The sequence below is a fragment of the Anas acuta genome, chromosome 8, assembly GCF_963932015.1.
Source record: "Anas acuta chromosome 8, bAnaAcu1.1, whole genome shotgun sequence".
NCBI lineage: Eukaryota > Metazoa > Chordata > Aves > Anseriformes > Anatidae > Anas > Anas acuta.
Window position 1 is genome coordinate 10,953,551 of NC_088986.1, and position 20,447 is coordinate 10,973,997.

The 20,447-nt window shown below is 44.2% G+C and overlaps 1 protein-coding gene across 9 annotated transcripts in view; it reads right to left on the bottom strand.

Moving 5' to 3' along the window:
• ST3GAL3 (ST3 beta-galactoside alpha-2,3-sialyltransferase 3) overlaps positions 1 to 20,447 on the bottom strand; it is a 175,852-nt gene that overhangs the window by 42,909 nt on the left and 112,496 nt on the right. For all 9 annotated transcript variants that reach the window (XM_068689688.1, XM_068689689.1, XM_068689687.1 and 6 more), the window contains 3 exons: positions 13,849 to 13,912; positions 5,775 to 5,870; positions 1,291 to 1,477 (listed from right to left, as the gene is read on the bottom strand). In XM_068689688.1, coding sequence (XP_068545789.1) covers positions 1,291 to 1,477; positions 5,775 to 5,870; positions 13,849 to 13,912 — 347 coding nt within the window. The remainder of the gene's footprint in view (positions 1 to 1,290; positions 1,478 to 5,774; positions 5,871 to 13,848; positions 13,913 to 20,447) is intronic.

Sequence of the window (20,447 nt, forward strand, 5' to 3'; positions counted from 1 at the left end):
AACTTCAAGCTAAAGGCTACAAGTTCCCACAACAGCATTCAGGTAGCAGGGCACTGATACCATCAGGATATTAAATGCAGGCCCTTCCTTTGCCTACAATGAGGAATAGAAGCAGGACAGAAACCACAAAGAAACCGTCTGATTCAATTATTCACATTACCAAAGGCCACTTGTGCATGCCCAGAGGCTAACAGGTAATGACAACTGCCCTGTAACAGAAAAATAAATGCAAGTTGGTGCCAGTGTGAGACTCAAGCGAGGTAGAAGTCCTGAGGCCGTCTGTATCACAGCTGTATACAATTATATTCCCAGACTGTTTGCATTCTGCATATAAACTACCAACCTCCTCTTTTTGTCCCCAACACATAAGCTAACATCCCACCCTCCAAATACCAATCCATTTGTCTCATTACTTGTTGAAAAATCATGAAAGAATATCTGAAAACAGAAATATATGATTTGTAAAACAAGGATCATAGCTAAATAGAGGTCATTTATTCTAGTCTTCATGGCAACAGGTACAGACAAACCATCCTCTGAACGAGAAGTCAGTCATCACAACCTGATTCCAGTTAGGGTGGGTGAATTAAGGAAAACAACCCTGTAACAGGTCCATGGTAATAAAGAAGAGCACTAATACAACTGACTGGGACAAAATACTTACGTGGGGGAAACAGTATCTTAACCATTTCAGTCATCTTAAATTAGATTTGATGCTGTTCTTCCAGGTGATACTTTAGCCAAACCCAAATTATGAATCTCAGTACAGCAATAATTGAGGAACGTATAATGACTTGTGCTATTCAGGAGGTCACATTAAGTCTGTGGATGGTGGACTTTTCAACAAATTGTACTGTTGCTGTCTCTTCCTCCTATCCAAAGTCATTGCATCTTTAACCCCAAACACCCATTTCCTTCTCTTATCATTGTTCTTTTCCCTCCTCTGTTCTTAAACCCTACGAGTCCAAAAAAACCATGCAAAATCCGGTCCTTTCATGTACTCTTTAAAATGAAAGTTACATTCACTATTCACAGCACATGCTACATATTCTTCAATAGAAAGCCTCATCTGTGATGCAAGGTCAGGTTACAGGGAGCAGATGTATTTGTAAAACATATTTAATTAAAACTGAAGTCCATGGATGTAAAAAAAAGCCTTCACTTAAATGCAGCAGGGCACACAAAGGAACTCTCCTCAGACCAAAACGTGGCAGATATGCCTGTGGTATCACGTCTGTACACCGCTTCTAATTAGGTGACCTTCACAATGCCAGCTAACAGTGCTCTTACCACTTTCTCCTTGTAAACAATGTACTTCAGCCACTTGAAATCTTGCCATTTGAATCCTGCCAGAACAAACAGGGAATCCTTCTCATACTGTTCCATTTTCTGGATTGCACCTTCAGGATATGTGATCCGGAGAGTCGTCTTGCCACCCACATCTTTTTCAAAGCCCTTCACTGGAGCGGAGTTCAGCCTGTAGGGCAACCAGAGAAGACGCTGCCATGGGTTCCCATTTACACTCACACACAATGATGCAGCATCGCTGCCAGCCCCGATCTCTCCGTACACAGCTGCTATGGCAGCAAACATAACCCTTGCAATTCTTCATTGTAAACATTTACAAAGCTTTATTCCAAGTGGCAACAGTTTAATTAAAAGCTATTTAAATTACTTGATTTAATAGAACGCAAGCAACTTCTGCACTTCACTCTTGTGATTTAAATTGAGTTGGAAGCTTTGGGGAAAAAAAAAAAAGAAAAATATTGTCCTTACAAATTTAGACTTACAAACTAACCATTAATATTTTAGTGTTCAGTCACTCCTGGGATATCTTGCAGAAGCAAGACTGTACTGGAACAGAGGATGCAGTTCCATGGCAGTTTAAGCAGTCTGAAACTGGTCTCTTGCTCCCACACCAGTCCAGAGCTTGCACTGCTCATCCTACCTGCAGTGAGACTGTTTGGGGAACTAAGACAGCTACTGTTTTTTGGAGAAAAAAGAAAAGAAAAGGAATAAATAAAAAGGAACAGTCTACACCTGGTCTAGTTCCCCAGACTGACCCATCAAGGAGGTGAGCTGCCCTGCAGTGCCAGCACAGAAGAGGTTGGACCGTGTGCTGGGGCAATGCTCAGCAGCACTGCAGTCCCACCGACACAGAGGAGACGCTGCTGTGGAAGTGCATTTGGAGGGAATGCTGTGTGTTTAGACGTGCTTTTGTTAAAACTCCCCTCAGGAAGTTTTTTTTTCCCCTTCAGAAAGCAAGCTGCTCTGGTGTTAACAGCGATGATGACTTTCGTGACATTATTCAGAACTTCTCTGTGTACGTAGGACAGACTATTCAATACCAGAAACACAAAGCTGAGGAAATTTCAAATAACTTGGAATACAAATCCTGCTGACATCAAACAGCAGCCCCTGATGGAACAGCATTGCCTGCTTGAATTATTGCAGCCTTCTTGACTTGCGGTAGTTCAATACACTGGAAAGTGCTTATGGACTGCAAATTTTCTTATGTAGGAATGTTAACGAGGATCTGGATTTGTCTTTTTCAGCCCGGGTAAGCATTTTAGGTGGGAAACCTTTCAGTAGAAGAAAATCCCTCTTTAGAATCTGAAATTCTATTCAGAATTAAGGAGAATGAATTCCTGTATGCGTTTAGTATAAATACTTTAACACTGGTAATACAATATTAAATGGAAAGCACCTTAAGAATCAGCACCAGCACAATTTAAACAGGAGATGAAGCCTTTTTTCAGGGCTTATATCCCCCTCACTCATACAAAAACAGTTCTCCCGGCCAGCCTGATCCCTTGTCTTTTCTTCTCAGGCTGACTGAGCGTTCACACATCAGTCACCTTTACTACGAACATAATTTAACCTTCAAGGCACCGTGTGTGGGCTGGATGACCTTTCATACTGTAGAGCAAACGGCCCTAAAGGCAACAGATAAATAGTTAAGCATAACATAAAGAAAGCTTGTTAGGCATATTTTCATCTGTCTTCTGGAACGTGAGGGGATGGTTAGTGTCTGTGGTCCTTTCAGATCTCGACGTGCAGCTCTTTGGCAGGGGTCTCCCCGCTCCCAGCTGCTGGGTGAGCCGTTTCGCTGCTTACCTTGCTAAAGCTCCCCAAACCTGGGACCCCTACTTCGTATCTAGACAGGAAAGAAAACAAACCATTTCCCCCAAGTAAAACGAACTCCAATCTCCAGCAAAGGGCCAGAATGCGAGCTGCTGACGGAGTCATAGCACTGGGGTCCTGCTAATGAGCCAGCACCAGCAGCCTGCACCCCTGGGGCAGCGCGGGCAATTGAGCAGGGAGAGTTCTGGCAGCTGCAACCTGCACTCACCAAGGTACACGTTAGGCAGCTTGAGCCTCCTCTCAGGTAGGGCACGCCACTAGCTATGAACTCAGCTACATCTTGTACAACTTCGAGGAAGCCAGACCTCCTCATACAGCCCATGGACAGACAGTTTTCTCCATAGGCAAACCCCCTATCTCAGTCAGGAGTTGCTGACATACACCTGTCTTCCCCTCCGCAATCTATTCTAAAGAGGCATTTTTACACGTTAGAGCACTGATAACTGCTGCAAGAAGCTCCTGCCAGGTAAACAGTGTGACAGCCGGGAATAACATCTGCACTGAAATCTGGTAACACCCAGTTAAAGAAAAACCAGCAACAAACTCACTCCACACTGTTTTAGAACTGTCAAAGCTGATCTTTCTTTATCACAAGATAAAAAATTTCTTGCTGCAATTAATGGCCCTCACACAGTAAGACATGATGCATAAAAAAAAGCTCCTTATCCTGCTGGATCATTTCTTTGTCTACAAAGATGCTTCATTTTTTCCCTTAAAACTCATATCTGAAGTCCCAAATCTGACCCTTACAAGGAGCTTTGCAACCCATAAAAAAGGATGCTATACACAAAGGACTTCCCAAGCTTCCACAGGAAGAAAAAGGAAGCAAGTGGATGCAGTTAAGAAGTAGTCTGCTCTCACCTCCTCTTGTCCCACATCCAGCCACCTGGCTTCATTTAACCTTTGCAGTTGACTTTTCTCTCCTTTATCCAACCTGCAGCCAGCACAGGTGTTTAGCTGCCCTCTTATCCTCTCAGCTTGCAAACTGACTTGGATTTATGGATGTGGGGAGAAAGAGTTGAACTTTTCATTTGGAAATTAAATAGTAAACCTTCTGATGTAAATTTTAGTGGGTGGCCTAACACAGATGGATTGAAACTGTTCTCTTGCTACTTTGTGAACAGCCTGCGCCCAAAAAGAGGCTGTAACTGGATTTTACTAACAGCAGCTGAGATAATTGCGAGCCACCAGACTATGACAAGCAGTACAAGCTCTTCGCGAGCAACTGATAGTGTGATGAATTGGGAGAAGGGCTGTGAAAGTTTCATCCTGCTCTAAGCAGTCATCCCTGTGTCCAGAGCAATACCGGGACAGCAGGGAACAGCTCACAGGACCAAAGGACTGAAAAGGATCTTCTTTCTTGGTCTTTGTCCAGAGTCGAGAAGGTAGTTGTTATTCTATGTATGTTCTGTTCTTTTCTCGTGTGCCCATTACTAGCACACAGGAGAGAAAAGAGACCATGCTAAATATCTTCTCTGTACCTTAAATTCTTTTAGTAATCATTTTCTTTGTTCCAAATTATCTAAGAATTTGTCATTTGCCACCACATCTCATGGTTGACTACAGTTCAGACAGGTGAGATTGGTTACACTCTCTTTGATATGAAACCAGTTATGTTATAAAGAAAAAAACAGTAGCTTAGACTCTGTTAAAGCAATTTTTACAAATCTACACTGTGGTTTATCCCACTTCTCCTATTTACCATCATAATATTTTGTTACTCACACTTCAGAACCTGCTACAAAACCATGCATTTTTCCAAGTCAGACAAATAGGCTTAGTTCCCCAGAGCATGTCCTCCTCCCTCCTACACACACTCACTCTCCATTAGCACAGGTATTATATTTGTTAATCTCCAGTCACCCAGAACACCTCCCTGACTTGACAGATTTATTGCTAAGAGTTATGACCAGACCTATGATTTCCCATATCAGCACGTTTTTCAAGCATTCTGAGATGGCGATGATCCAGGTCCTCAGCAAAAGCAAAGAGTCCTAACTTCGACTGTGGTCCTTTCCGCTCGGAGCCATTCTGCTCCTGCCCCCTTATTCAACATCATCATCCGCAGTGAAACAATTGAAATATTCACAGCTTCTAGGGCACACCTACTGCTGTTTAATCATTATGGGGTCCTCACTCATGGAGGTTTACTGCTTCCTGAGACCCTATGCTGCACAGTTCGTAGTTCTTCCCTTCCTACCTGTAAAATGTGGGTCCTGGGGAACACTATATATGTATGACAAATAATTCTTCCCTAGACTACCAAGGGGGTGTACTTGTGAACAGATCTAACAACATGTTTTACTGATTCACCACCTAAGGGCATTATAAAAGAAGCAGCTTTTAAAAAAGCAGTTCAGAAAAGAAGGTTCAAGTTGAATCGTAGGAGAGAGCACATTCTCAAACAGCTGTGGAACATGGATTGCTTGAGGAGTGCCCTTACCCTTTGATGGGATCACCATTTGCAACTTAAACATTTATATATTATTGATGTTTTTCCTCCACATTAGTTAATGCTTCCATGCTAATGGATATCTTCACTAGTGTATGTTTAGCCTTTGCCTGCAGAGCATGCCAACTGACACTGAAACTGAATAAATGACAAGAAAACTGTGATGCCAAAGACTCACCTGACAACAACATCGTAGTCGTCAATTTTTGACCCCAACGACTTATTGGCAAGTACTCCACCATTTCCCACAATAATACATCGTCGGCAGCTGAGACTGTGGAGAAAACACAGGAAAGAGGTGATTTTTGTAACATGACTTTCTGTTTGCATTCATCCAAGAACTCAAGAAACCTTTGGGAATATTAAGAATCAAGGGGAGGACAGAGAAACACTTGAATCCCCAGCTCACCTCATCATGCCCAGGCATCGCCTATGATAAACTGCTTTCAACACCTCACTCCATGTGTGGCCTGGTGAGACGGGCTGTCAGGACAAGCAAGTCTTCTCCCCCCACATCGCCTGTAATGATGGGCTTGAATCAAACCCACCTGTTTAGTTAAACCTCTTCATTACTCATTTAGCACTGAAATAGCAATAAGGCAAGGGCTCAGTAAGGAAATCCTCTCTCCGAGCAATTTTCGGCGTGCAGGCAGACCTTGTCAGGTTATCTGGGGGGTGCTCACCTTGCTGAGTGCAAAATTGTTGCTGTTCTCATGAGACTTCAAGAGATGGAAAAACACTACATGGACAGAAAAAGGACCCTACCCCGCCCCCAGGAGGAAACACATACATAGACACAACGGGTGAGGACTAGGAAGGAAAATAACCTTAATTATCAGAGAAACAGAAAAGAAAAGGAAGAGAATGGCTTCTTGTGGAGCCATGAGTCACGAGAACTCTTTACAGCAGATGTTAAGAAGTGATTTTGTTTCGAAGACGGGGAGAGGACTTCTTTCCAGCCATCTAATCCCAAACGCAGCTGGCTCTTCTGGCAGCGTGCCCCCAGCTCTGGTAGTTCGCTGCAGGAATACGTGTCTGCAGAGCCTTCTTCGGAAAGGGTCCAAGGCAATCAGCCGCTTGGAGCTGATCTCTGGGCTAGGCGGCCTGCTCAGTCCCAGGCACAGCTGCCCGGGCTCTTCTGTGCTGCGCTCAGCCTGAGGAGCCAGTGTGGGGAAAGCTCTGCTTATGTGGGGTCCTTCTCTGCAGAGCAGGGCTGGAGCACACTTGAAAGAATCAGCTAAACCACCGAGGGTTACCCTGCTGACAGAGCCATCAGCCAGACATGCGCGTGCAATTAACAGTGCAGCACCCAAAAAACCACTCGGAACAGCTTCCCAAGCCCAGACAGAGCTGCACTGGAGTCCCCAGCCCTTCCAGAAGGAAACCTTCCAACAATAAGGCAGACACACGCCTGCATCCTTAAAGGCCAAAGAAGCATGGATGTTTGTGTTAATTAAATCAAGCAATACGGGAAGACTTTTATAGATAATGGCACAAGAAAAAAATACACAGTTCTGGTGCCAGTGACAAAGAAGAGGCAAGATCTGCTTCAGCAGTATATTGGGGCAAGGAAGGAAGGGAAAGAGTCAGTCCCAAATGGCATTCGAGTGGCAATGATGGCAATGGTTTTGTCAAAACCTTTAAGGGAAAGGTGCTGCAGGAGGCAAACCAACAGTGACTATTTGGTTCTGGCCAGGTGAAGTTTCCGATGGAAATATACACATTTTGGATGATTATGATAAAAAAAAGTTTGACCTCCTAAACAACAGAGCATTGGGTGAAATACTGTAATTTCTCTCCCCATCTGTCTCTGAGCCATGACATTTCTGATTCCTATTTTTTTTTACGAAAAATCCTGTGCTGACATCCGAAAGCTCCAAGTTACAGACGCTCTGCTCTACCCACTTACTGTTAGGATTTGAGCTTTCACCGATTTCGAATGCAGATGTGTTTGTTTCAGCCTCGAACCACTTAAGCACATTCTTCCCTTTTCTGCTAAATTAAAGCACCATCTACTGTCAGCAGTGCCTTCCACATCCGCACGTGACCCTCTCACTGACAAACCACTGCGTGTAAACATCTGCCTCGAGGTGGATCATCAGTCCCGGAGCAGACTGGTGAGCACGAGCTGCTGCACGAGGGAAGAGCCAGTTCCACCAGCCAAAGCCGTTCGAGTGGCCTCTCTTGATGGCCCCGTTCCCACACAGTACTTGTAGACCGATCAAAGCCCATTCTTAACTTTCTGTTGACCATACGAACTGGATCGAGTTCATCGCATGTCTCACGCGATGGCAGCTCTCCTAGATCTTGAGTCACATTTGCAGCACCTCTCTGAACCCTTTTCAACTTCGCCCCAAACCTCTGAAGCACTGCCTCTGGAGCACCAGCATGCGGAGCTAATGCTGCTCAAAAGCAGGGTCCCTTTCACACAGATATTTTACATAGATCACCTCAGTGCTCATTTCATAATCATAGGTTGGCAGAATATAATCCCCACCTTGTAAATGTGATCTGCGTTGTCCCCTCTGAGGTGTCTGACTTTTGTGTTGGCTCATTAAAGAAGCAGAGGTCTAGACTGATCCAAACCTCCTACTCCTTACTGCCCCAGTCTTTGGCAATTTTAGTGCAATTTTACATTTCCTGCAAGTCAGTCTTAGTCACTGAGAATACCTGCCAGCAGGCTGACACCAGAAGTGTCACTAAAGGATTAATTCTCAACCCTGACAGTAGCTTTTTGAAGCTGTGTCTCACATTCCATTCCTAAGAAGCTGCTATATCTGCAAAGATGTTGCATAGAATCAGAACAAAATGCTGGACTAAGACATAAATAATGCCTATCTTTAAAAGGTTACCTTTATCACGCTTCTATTTTATCAAGCTTCTACTTTATCTTAAAAAAATAAATCCCACCTACATGACAAGGTTTTATTTTCATAAAACCCAAGATAACTAACATAAATTATGCTGCCTTCCTAGCTCTGTCCCATATCAAACTTCCCAGTGTTTTTCCTGCAAAAAAGAGTTAATCAACTTACAAAACCAACCTCTCATCTCTTATATTTCCCCATGAATGGCACATTTGCTGTTCTAGCCAAAATTCCAAGAAGGGTTAAAAAGCAAACGGTAATAACAGAAAACCCTCCTTCCTTAACTCTTTAAATACTCTCCAGTGCTTACTGATTTAAAAAGATATAATTGCTATTTAACATCCTGACAGTTCTAATAAAAATAAACAAAACATTCCATCATTGCTGTCAAATGGGATACCATCACTCTCTCTTCATCCAAAAAAATCAATCTCCTCAAGTCTGCAGATCAAATTTTCATTTCTTTCTGACACTAGGCTCTCATCTTTGACCTTCTACTGTCTTTTTCTGATATTTTTGATAAATACTTTACATACTGTCACCACCATGCCAGAAGTATCTGCTGCACACCCAGAAAGCACAAGTTGGGTGCAGATGGCATTCCTCAGGTGCACATGACGAAGGTATGGCGAGTCTTGGACTTTGCCTAGGTTCTGCACATTGGGCACGAATGTTAAGTCTGGGCAACCAGGACAGTTTGGCTCAAGAGAGGCAGAAAAGTAAGCTGGCTCAATCTCATCAGCTTTGGCAATCACCCTGTGGGACACAGAAGATTGTAGGGCTACCCTGATGGCACTGCAAAAAGGAAACAATTGGCAGGGACGTGTCAGGCATCAAACCTGACCAGAAACTTGGACACTTGGCCCTGGTGTAGCTGAATCCCTTCACAGCAAGCACTGACAGTGCCTGAGCGCAGGAAACCCACAAAGACACTGCTGGCTCCAGGCAAGTTTCTGCCGTGTGCGCAGCATCAGTTCCCCAGCTCAGTTGTTTCCCCCAAACGGTGTGCAAACACCTTTGGGTTTGTGTACATATCACGTCAACCCTGGATGTCTTTTCCAGAACAGCTCAAGTAGTGAAACGTCCGACACGGCCCAGGTTCCAGCTTGCTACCAGGGTGGTATGAAGGAGGGTCACGCACTTTCCACACCAGACTTTCCCAAAAGCCCTAAGCTGGGAACTGGAGCCAGATGTGCAGCCTCTGACACAGATGCTTAGAGGTTGAGTTCATTTACACCAAAACCAGAATTCACGCAGACCTTCTTGAACAATACGGTACTGTAAACACGTGTATGCATTGTAGCAATTGCTACTTCCTCTTCCTCCCTTGTCAAAACCCTTTAGGGATTTGTTAGGGGAAAAAAACCACAAAGCCTTCCATTACGCAAGTCTGGTACTGAAGGCTTTGAGGAAAGATATAACAGAGTAATTACAAAAAATACATCTTTAGGGCAACTGGTGCTTAGGGAGGCATAGCACGTCCTGGTTTGGTCTGGCTGCTGCTCCTTAGACTGGTGCTACCAGTGTGAGATGGGGACACAGACACTTCCTCTCCTGCTCTACCAGCTTCCTTCCTCACTTGTTAGCTTATATGCTGTGCTAGTAAATATTTAGTTATAAGCGTAAACCCTTGGTTTTCCTTCATTGCTATCTGGAGGCAATACAAAATGGTCAATTAGATTTTTGGATTTATGTCATTCCTATGAAGTTTATAGGCAGTCACCACAGAAATTTAAACCCAAAATCTGTTGAAGGCCAGCTAGCAAAAGAGCTGGGCAACTGGAAATCAAGCTCGATTTGCAGAATGAGGGGTAGGCCACTGGAAGAACCACTAAAACAGCAAAAACAAGATGGATATAAATAGGCTTGGAAAAGCCAGAGGACGAGATAACCCAGAAGTGTCAAAGACAAGGCCTGTGAACACCTGTGCTAGGGACAAAGATAGGCCAGCACCAAAGGAAGAGGACACTAATTCCACAGGATGCCCCCTGGATCTCCAGCCTTCTTCAGAAAAGCTCAGTGCTGAGTTGCAACTACCCTCACCAAGAGAGCTGCAACGTTACCTACCTCCTGCCCTGGAACAGGAACACGTTCCCAGAAGCAGTACAACACAAAACGTGCCATGATAAAGCTGACACGAAGAACAGCTAAGAAAGCACAGCATCACTTGCACCGCTACAGACTTGAACTGTAGCATTTGTTCGCATGCCCTCCAGCTGCTGCAAGTTATTAACACGACTCTGTTCACAATGGAGGGATTAGCTGGAGTGAGTTGACAAAGCTGTTTTGGGATGATGAAAGGTGTACGCATACCCGGAAGGATTGAGTTTGCCTCATTTCAGCACCACATCGGTACATTGTGTCAGGAAAGGTGCATCAGGATGCCCTTTTGGCACTGGGGTAATTAAACAAACAAGTTCACTTCTAGGGCTTCTAGGACGTAAGCAAAGGTAACATCTCCAAGGGGTAGCTTTGTGGAGGAGCTCAGAAATGGAGAAGCTTGGGTGGGGACAAGACTGAAGGCTTGGTGTAGGTCCCCCCCTCATACAGCCCTAATCTCCTCTTTCCTTCCTATGCTCTCACGCACTGCTCTGACCTCACCTCCCCTGCCTTTCCCTCCCTTCCCCCGGGAAAGCTGCGTTCAGCGTGTGGTTACATGAACGCTTGCTTCAATAGACTGAGCAGTGCTCACCCTCCCCACCCAGCCCTAGCCCTCTGCCTCTCATGCTGCTGCTCCAACACTGTGCCAGCACCACTGCTCAGTGGGAGGAGAGCTCTGTAAGCGAGGTCACTGAAACGATCTAGGTTAGGAGAGAAACCTTTAAAATAGGCTCACTTTAAAGTCTCCCTTCAGACAAGGTATAGGGAAAGATGTCTTTACTGCAGAAGTGGCCAAAGACTGGAACAGGGTTCCTGGCGAGGCAGTTGATGCCCCATGCCTGTCAGTGTTCACGAGGTATTTGGGTAATGCCCTCAGTAATGTGCTTTAAGTTTTGGTTAGCTCTGAAGTTGACTGCTTCAACCAAGGCAGGAATGAACTGGAATGAATGAACTGTTGTCTCTGCTTGGAGCTTGAGCCAAGATCGGAAAGTAGATAGCCTTCCCTCAACAGCCTGCTCCATCAGCTCTTTTGGAATCCAAAATAGTGCAGTCCCCTTGCTGCCAGCACTGTAATTCATCAATAATCACCCCAGAGAACATCCTGGGAAGCATACCCAAGCCCCTTTGTTGCAACTCCATCTACCTACTGCTTCAGGTTCTCACTTTGCAACTTCCAAGCCTTTCTTGTCCCTTTCTCCCACACCAGCTTCAATTTTTCTCTCTTCCTTTATAAGACTTGCTCACTTGGAAATGCCACAGGAGGTATTTGATCCCAAAGCGTGCACAGAGCAGCTGGAATCGAGCACACAAAGGAGAGCTATCTCACCTAGCTGCCATCCCCATCAGAGGCTGACTCAGGAAACAGGTAAGAAATGACAAGGAAAATTGCATTCGCTTCATTTGAGGAAAAAAGCACTTACTGCCCAGAGATGCAGACACATGAAGTGGCCCATTTGCCCCACTGAATGGGGAAAACAACATCCAGAGATGACCGCAGCTAGCAGTAACCCACCTGCTTCCATCAGCTCAGAAGATACGTTATGCCTTCTCCTACAACGCCTGCTTGACTGCAGTAGTGCATCGCAGCACCCTGTACTCAGGGTGCCAACATGCATGTGTGTGCATACACAGTTTGCACAGCCCCACAGAAGAGACTGATCCCCCTGCACCTGGCTTCTGGGCTGCTAAAAGAAATGCGTACATTCAACATCCGCTGCTCTGCATTTACCACAGAATTCCCAAAGAAACAGTATTTCCCCAATCTATGTATTTACAAGCACGCAAACCTAAGTGTTAAGTCTCTCCTATCTCTACACCAAAGCCATTATAAAGAAAACAAAAAAAAAAGTGAGCAGCTGGTGCTAGTGTGGCTGTATCTCACGATCTGCTGAGAAAGGACTTAAAAAAAAAAACACAACAGCAATAACAACAAAAAACACAACAACATCCCACCCCTCAAAAAACAGGTGAGCAGCAAGAGTCGCTACTACATTAACTCTCACTGCACGAATATTTCACCTGCCCTCCATGTCATTAACACTTATTTCCCATGAGCAAACTTTTGAAAGTGTCTATCTGTAGATTTTTCAACAGATTAAAATCTTAACTCTCCAACCAGGGCTGAGATAAATCCCAGATGGGTGAGACTCAATTGTGTGTAAAATCTCAAAGGTCATTTGTACAATGATTTTGCCTTCTGGACATCATTTCCCAAATTAATCCATATTCTAAAGGCTAAGTGTATCCGGCATTGCTGTGAGAGAAGACAAACTTCAAAGCAACCTAAATTAGCACATGGATTGCAAAAAAATAAAAAAAAAAATAAAAAAAAAAGAACAAACTTTCAACATAGAGATGAACTCCCAACTCTAACTATAGTTGGCAAGCTCTACAATCAACGTGCGAGATGTGGACAACTATGGAAAGGCTGGAAAAGCTTCTGAACGTCGTCATGGAAAAGTGGACAGAGGGGATGCTGGGCCAGGAAATAAAACCAAGGTGTTTAGAAAGCAGGAATTGTGTTGCTAGCCTGTGTTCAAGGAAGCACCGCTGCTTGGAAAAGAGTAGTATGAGGACTTGTGAAAGAAAGCGTGTCCCAGTGAAAAACTCTGACAACTTCTCAAGGAAACCACCTCCAGTCTGGGAGGTGGCACTAAACCAGAACTGCAGGGCAAGGGAAAGGAATGACAGTAAAGCAAGGATAGGAAAGACGAGAGGAGTATCATTGGGAAGCTGATCATTAACATGTCAATGAGTCTCAGAAGCAAGCTCTACAAATAGGACTGAAGAATCACAGGAGCTTCTTCCCAAGGCACCGGTCCAAATACCTCAGGACCCGAGAGAATTGCTATCGCATCCTGGCACAGGCTGGGACAACACAATCACACATTCCTGCTTGAAGAGCGAGGAATTCACGAGACATTGTTAAAACAAGCCAGCCCCTTCTTTCCCGCTAAGAGGTCCTTGTGATCCTATTTCTTTGTCAGAAAGGCTGAAAAAGAATGTGTTTACTGAAAAGCAGCTATTTACTTATTTGAAAAATAGGCAAGAGAGTGTACTGTGATACCACAGGGAACAAAAGACTAGGAAATAGTCAAAAGGTAAAGGCTGTTTTTTCCACTTATGCTTGACTTAAAGGCCTCCAGAGTTTACAGATTTACTGGAAAGAGGACTCTTTCCAGCTCCTGATCCACCTCCAAGGAACAGGCAATCTCTGGCAACATTTATTTAGGACAGGGAAAATAATTGCTTCAATTCCTCCTACTCTAAAAGGTCTCATCTTACCTGTCAAGAGCTGGAGTTAGACGGTAATCTTTGGTTGCTGACAGGATGGCTTTGATCAGATTATCTGGGGAGAAAGGAAGAAGACATTAGGAAGAACTCACTTCGAGCGGAAATGAAAAACAAAGGGATGTAAGGCTTCTGAAGCGCTTACTTGGAGGGACTGAAATAAGGTTCTCATCACGAGTAACCGCTTGAACTCGCATATTCCGATTTCATTTGGACAATGACCTTCACACACTGACTGCAAAGACACACGAGGTGCCAAATTCTGACAGAGTGCACCAGAGACTTGCACAGAGAGGGTGCAAGGAAAAAAAATCCAGTTTAAGGCAGTGGTTTCACACCCACTTCCCTGGGACTGCAGTCCCACAAACACTTCAGACATGAAAAAGCCAATACCACTGCCAGTGCTTGCTTCATGCAAGCTTTTACACAGCTGAGTGGTGAACTGGATGCAGGAACAGAAACACATTAAAATTAACGCTTTCTATTTTGCTGGGTTACTTTTAGTTTATACTTCTAGTTTAGTTAGATTTCGCTTTTGTATTTGTATTTACTTTTTATTTAGTTTTATTTTGCTTAGTTACTTTTAGTTCAGTTCCTCAGTCTGGCTTTCTTCATGGCAGAATCCAATTAAACCATCACAGCTGCTTAAAGAAATGCCCATGGAGCCACAAAGCCTAAACTGATACCCAGAGAACACTGCAGCAACCAGATGGTGTTAGTTATGCAAGCATAGACACATGCCCATATTAAATGTATTAAATTACAGAAGCGCAATGATTACACATAAATAAATCTATAAAGTCTGGAAGCTGTGGAGTCTGCTCCCTTCTAGATTCGTCCTTCATACCAAGTTTCTCCAACCTCTCTCCCCCATAAAGATCCAAACTCCATCACGTCCCGTCCATGCAGCAGCAATGCTCTGGCTAGCCCGGGTTTACAGATGTACCAGGAACTCCAGAATGGCTGCACTAGTTCAGACAGTCTGTCCATCCCCAAATCCTGGCTCTAACTGCTGCCTTAAGCAGCTGCCTAAGAAGAGCACAAGAACAAAGCAAACAGAAATAGTGTTTCTCTCAAATACTCCTCTAGAATTTAGTTATTTTCAAATCAGGGTTCTGCACATCAGGTATAGCTCCTATGGATCTGGCAACCTGCAGTGATTTCTGTCCTATGAGCTCAGAGTCCTCCTGGATCCATATGGACTCTCAGTCACTTCCCTTTCCTGATTATAAATCTGGCTACTCCTACCTTCATTTATACTGGAAAAGACTGTGAACAATCAGTCCCTTCCACTTTCCTCAGGAGATTATAGATATCTGTCACATCCTTTCCCTGAATACCTTGGTCAACTGGTTCAAAGGTTCCTAGGAACAACCAGTCCAAAAGAGCAAATGTCATTTCTTCATAAAAGATTAAAAGTGACACAGCAACATTAAAAAGATTGACATCAAATGATTATTTACACTGAACTTTAATATTTTTCCTGACACTACTTTGGGCATTTGGCGCAGTTAGGGGCTGTCCCTTTCAAACAGGGATTTCTGTTTTTACGTGCTGGCTTTGCTCCATCACTGCAAAAAGCACAGGGTGAGGATGTGGGACAAACACAGGCCTGAGGCAGCCCACCTGCCAAATAACTGAGCCTGACAACAAACCAGCGAGACATGAGGCAGACATACAAAGGTGATAAACAGAAAATGACTAATGGTTACTTCAAATCTGGGATTTTTTGACATGGCATTACTGACAGCCCCTGCCAACTGTTGCAAGCTGGGAACTGAGATTACTTTCAGAAGATCTTATTTTGGAGTAGACTACAGAAAAAAAAAAAAGCAATTTGTAGAGTAAAAGCAACATATTTTGTTAACAAAATAATGTAGCTTTTTAAATTTTTCCTTCTTTTGAAGATATTTTTTTCTGACACGTTGATAGCAGACTCCCTCTCCAGCAGGAATGCTTTTTCCCTACATCTTCTGCAACAGCAGTAGGTTGCTGTGACCTCTAATGGCTCCATGCCACAGTCCTCTCCTTGGCCTGTCTCTTCCGTGGATGGTATACGTTTCTGTGGTTGTTTTCCCATACTCTCAGAAAAAAAGAGATCAAAGGATCACATGTCAAGGGCTGCAGCCTCCCATCTACCAAGCTTTTGTTATGCCAGGTTTGCTCTACCACCCACAGATTAACACCCTGCACTTCTTGGAGGCCATCCGTTACATTATATTAAAAAGCACATGGGATACAGTTGACTAATGCACTCAAACAATTCTGTTTTTCACAGCTTGCCAGCTAATTAGTAATGCCTTCGTAGCGAACATTCAGGAATGAAACATGACTACTTTAGGACTGGATATGGCAGCGTTTGGGGTTGGGATGCTCCCCATTCCCATCATCCAGAGAGAAAACACAAACAAAACAAACAATAATATAGAATATTCAGTGAAGTTTAGGAATAGTGAAACGGGAAACAATTTTTCAGCAACCCCCACAATCTAACACGTTGCACCTGAGAGGTTTGGAAGTTGCACAAATCACGGTGTTATCATTCAAACCTGCTGACTGAAGCTCAGGAAAAGTCCTTCATTGCCAAGTATTGATGTGCAGCAGGAATGAAGGTGGCACAGGTGCCCTCAGTGCTGGTTTCTCTACTCCAACATCCTCACTGGAAGTCAGGTACAGGAGCCACAAGCACTAGCAAGGAAAGCTAACGGTCCAAGCGAGGGAGAGGCACCAGATCTTTTCACCTGAGCTGAACTCTGCTAGAAGCTGGACACCGCACTGCTGCTGAGGGGGGCATGTGCATTTGGCACCGGTAACCTATTTGCACTGAACACAGCAAAAGCCAAAGGAATCTGAACAGAGCAGTCCAAGGGCAGTGTTTCGGAAGAGCACATTTTATTTCCGATAACTGTCACTTTTTCTCAATCTATTTTACTATTATCTTTAAGGGCACTGATTGTGTATTGCTTTAAATGGAACCACGCTCAAAAGAAAGATCATTTTATTAGAGCAACAGCTACACTACCAACTTGTGGGTTTCTTTTGGTAGATGGTTCACCCAGATTATGAATAAAGTGAGGCATGGATGCAGACAGCACCAGCCCAGGCACCACTTCTCTCGTGCCTGGCAAATGAGAAGAGCAGACAGTGGTGGGTGTGCTCTGCCTCGTACACCAGTGCACCGAGGAGGGGCCGGGAGGGGCTTGAGTATACATGTTCTGAGTACTACAAAAGATAAAAATCCTTCCTGTTACAAGCAACAGGTATGCGTGCACTCACCTCTCGCTTCCAGGGCCCAGGCATGCAGCCAGCTCAGGTGTAACAGAACTCATTAGCTCAGACACATCCCCATTCAGGCAGGTCTCATTCTTTGCGAACCATTTCCCATCTGGAAAAGTTTCAGCTACTTTTGTTCGGTGCAGAACCCCAGCGAACCAGCCCTGCAGACATGTCTTGGCACTGCACACCTAGAAACACGAACCCTGGAGAGCACGGTGCAGAGACTGCAGGGCTGCATGGCAGCTCAGCTCTGAGCAGGCAGAACTTGCCACCTGCCCTCACCGCGGGCACAAAGGGGGCTGGAGCAGACACAGATCATCCAACAGCCATTTAGTGGCCACAGTTTTGGGAACTGCTTGGAGGCTTAGGAAAGCCAACAGCAGCAACACTTGCTGTGCACTGCTCTTCCTGTTCATACTGTAAGATTCAAGGCAGGTATTACCAAGACTAAATCCTTTCTTCAGACCACAGGAAAACATTGATGTTTAAATGTCAGTGCAATCGTCCTGCAGGTGTTAGCTGGATTGGGAAGGGAAAGCATCTGAGCATGGCTTTTCTTAAGATCAAAAATCACACAAATGAGAACAAACCAGATCTTGCAAGTGATAGGGACAAATACCTTAATTATTGGTATTTGTGTTATTTTTCTTAGCACACGTTTTAAATTAATTTTTGAATGAAAAGGGAAGTTAAAATAATACAAGCTTTCTTCATATCTAACTGCCTGGGATTCATCCCTCAAAGTCAAAGTAGTGCATTCCTCCCTTCTGCCCTGGGAGGCAGGGAGTGCTGCCCAACAAGAACGGAGGACAAAATACACGAGCATCCCTTTGTCCACCTTACTTCCCACCAAACAGCTTAAGAAGCAGTGAGGGTAAAGATGGGTCTTCCACCAGCACTGAGCTGGATGGGAATCATTTTGTCTCCCTTGCAATCAAGTCGATGATGCACAAGCTGCATCTCTGCAGCTCCTTGGAGGGCACAGCCACCAAAGGCCCATTCTTCTCCCATTATTAAATAACAAGCACATCACCAGGGCAAAGGATCTATGACAGCTTTCCGCAGTTGAAGTTTCTGTTTATTATACTTTTTCTCTTGTCACGGAGAATTTAGGTTACTGGGGAGCAAGGGAGATTGTTTAAGCCATTTGTCTATCAACCACTATGCGCACACTATTACTATACAAACAGAGCAGTAAGCCTCTGCACATTTTCCTCCTATCTAGAGGAGGAGTTGACTAAATTTATCTAAGAATCCCAAGTTATCATGACACATTCTATCAGTTCTCCTTATAACATCAGAAGATTCAAAAGCATCTCAGGACTGCACGATTTCTCTGAACTCGAGTACATCTTGACTTCAGGTTGACCCTGAAATTTTCAGACATTTGGAAAAACTATAAGTAAATAGTTCGAAATTAGGCGGGCAGTGACCACACAGTGAGAACCAGCCCGAGTCTGAATTCTAGCATTTTTATCTGTTATTTATGTGGAAGAGTGGAGACCTTCACTGTAAATGTCAACAACACTTAACACTGTTGTTTCTAATGCATAAGCTTCTTGCTAGTATCATAAAAAAACGGAGACCTTTTCACTCCACAGGGCGTACTGCAGCCATCTCACAGGACCTACCTTCTGCCTGCCTTAAAAGCGAACACATCGAGCTGCTCACGCACTCTCCAATGGCCGAGAGAAGAGGCTATTTTTCAAATATTCCACACCAGCCATCTTTCTCTCAAATCAGGAAAGTCTACATGCCTTTACTGCCACCAAAAAGAACTTGAATAGCACGTCCCAGGGTCAGGGAGCTGTGTTCCTCTGTGGTGCTCTGCAAGCCCTGGTCGGTGCCCACCTCCACGTGTGGTCACCCAGCCTCCTCACCTCCAGCCACCACTTGTGACCTTCAGCTTTTGGGAATCCACTGACTGGGGTGAGGTTGACAGACAACCCATCTCCTCTGCATACGGTCACTGTCCCCGTGATAATGGAATGCCACATGCCTGTTAGGTTTGTGGGGCGAGCAGGCTAAATGCTATTTAAGCTATGGATGAAACAAGTCTCAATATTTGCAAACAAGACATAAGCACAAACAATCCATACTTTATTTTTTTACACTACCCCATAAAACGCAAGTTTATCCCCATATAAAGTCCTTCTCTGGCATTTTTGTCCTTAGGATCTCACTCTGTATGGGAGCTGAGGAGTGATGTTATAGATAGCCAAAAGCCTTCTGGACACAATCCTGGGTAATGTGCCCCAGGGGACCCCACCTGAGCAAGGGGGTTGGACTAGGTGACCTCCAGAGGTCCCTTCCCACCTCAGCCGTTCTGTAATTCCCCACCCTGATGCTCAGCACGAGGCCGTGGCCTCAGGTCCCACCATGTGCTCCGTCTTCCAGCTCCCTCCAGAAACGCCACATCCAGCTGTAGCCACACACCACCATTTGTATTTTAGAGAAGCTAAGAACGCAGCGAGTAAAACAGATATCAAAGCGAGTCTGAAATTCCTCGCAGCACTGCTTGTTATTGATCAGCTAACTTTATGACGTCTGTGCAGGAGAAAGCAGCTACAAAGACTTCCAGAACTTGGAAGCATATTGCTAACATGTGAACTGGCTCCCCGAGGCAGCTCACAACTAACTGCAGGGCTCCGTCCCCACATCAGCTCGTGTGTAAACACAAGACAATGCTTTCTTAAGGTCATCGCTGTGCCAGATTTCGGTTGGTTACTTGAGATACACTTTAACAACAGCACTTCAAGCCATCACTACTTCCAGTATCACAATACTTCCATTGATGATTTTTAATCTTATTGACAAACATGTATTTACTGTTGCATAGATATAAAATACAAATCAAGAGACAGGAAAAAAAAAAGCCTGAAGAAGCAATAACAATTTTAGGAAAACCTGGCATGCATTAAATGTAAGCTCGGGAAAGCCCTTAAGGTCTTTTTTTTTTTTTTAATAAGATATAAATAAAATACAAAACATTTAGACTCTTGATTTACATCGTAGCTTTAGAGCCTTCAGGGATTTTTTTTCAAGCTTTTCTTCACAACCAAGAGTTTGTTTTTTCAGAATACAAGTTTAGTTCCCAACATAATCCCAGGGCTCGGAAAGTTGGAGCATTAATTTAAAAAACAATTATGCCAGAAAATGGGCAGCATTTTGCAATAGCCATGCATTAACCATTTTGATCCAAACTCAAGTCTGGTGCTCAGGAAGCAATAAAGGCTGTAGAAACAGGCTAATTCATGGCAAATGAAAGTGAACCTTGAAGGATTCATAACACGCTGTCCAAAGACGAGGGAAAATAA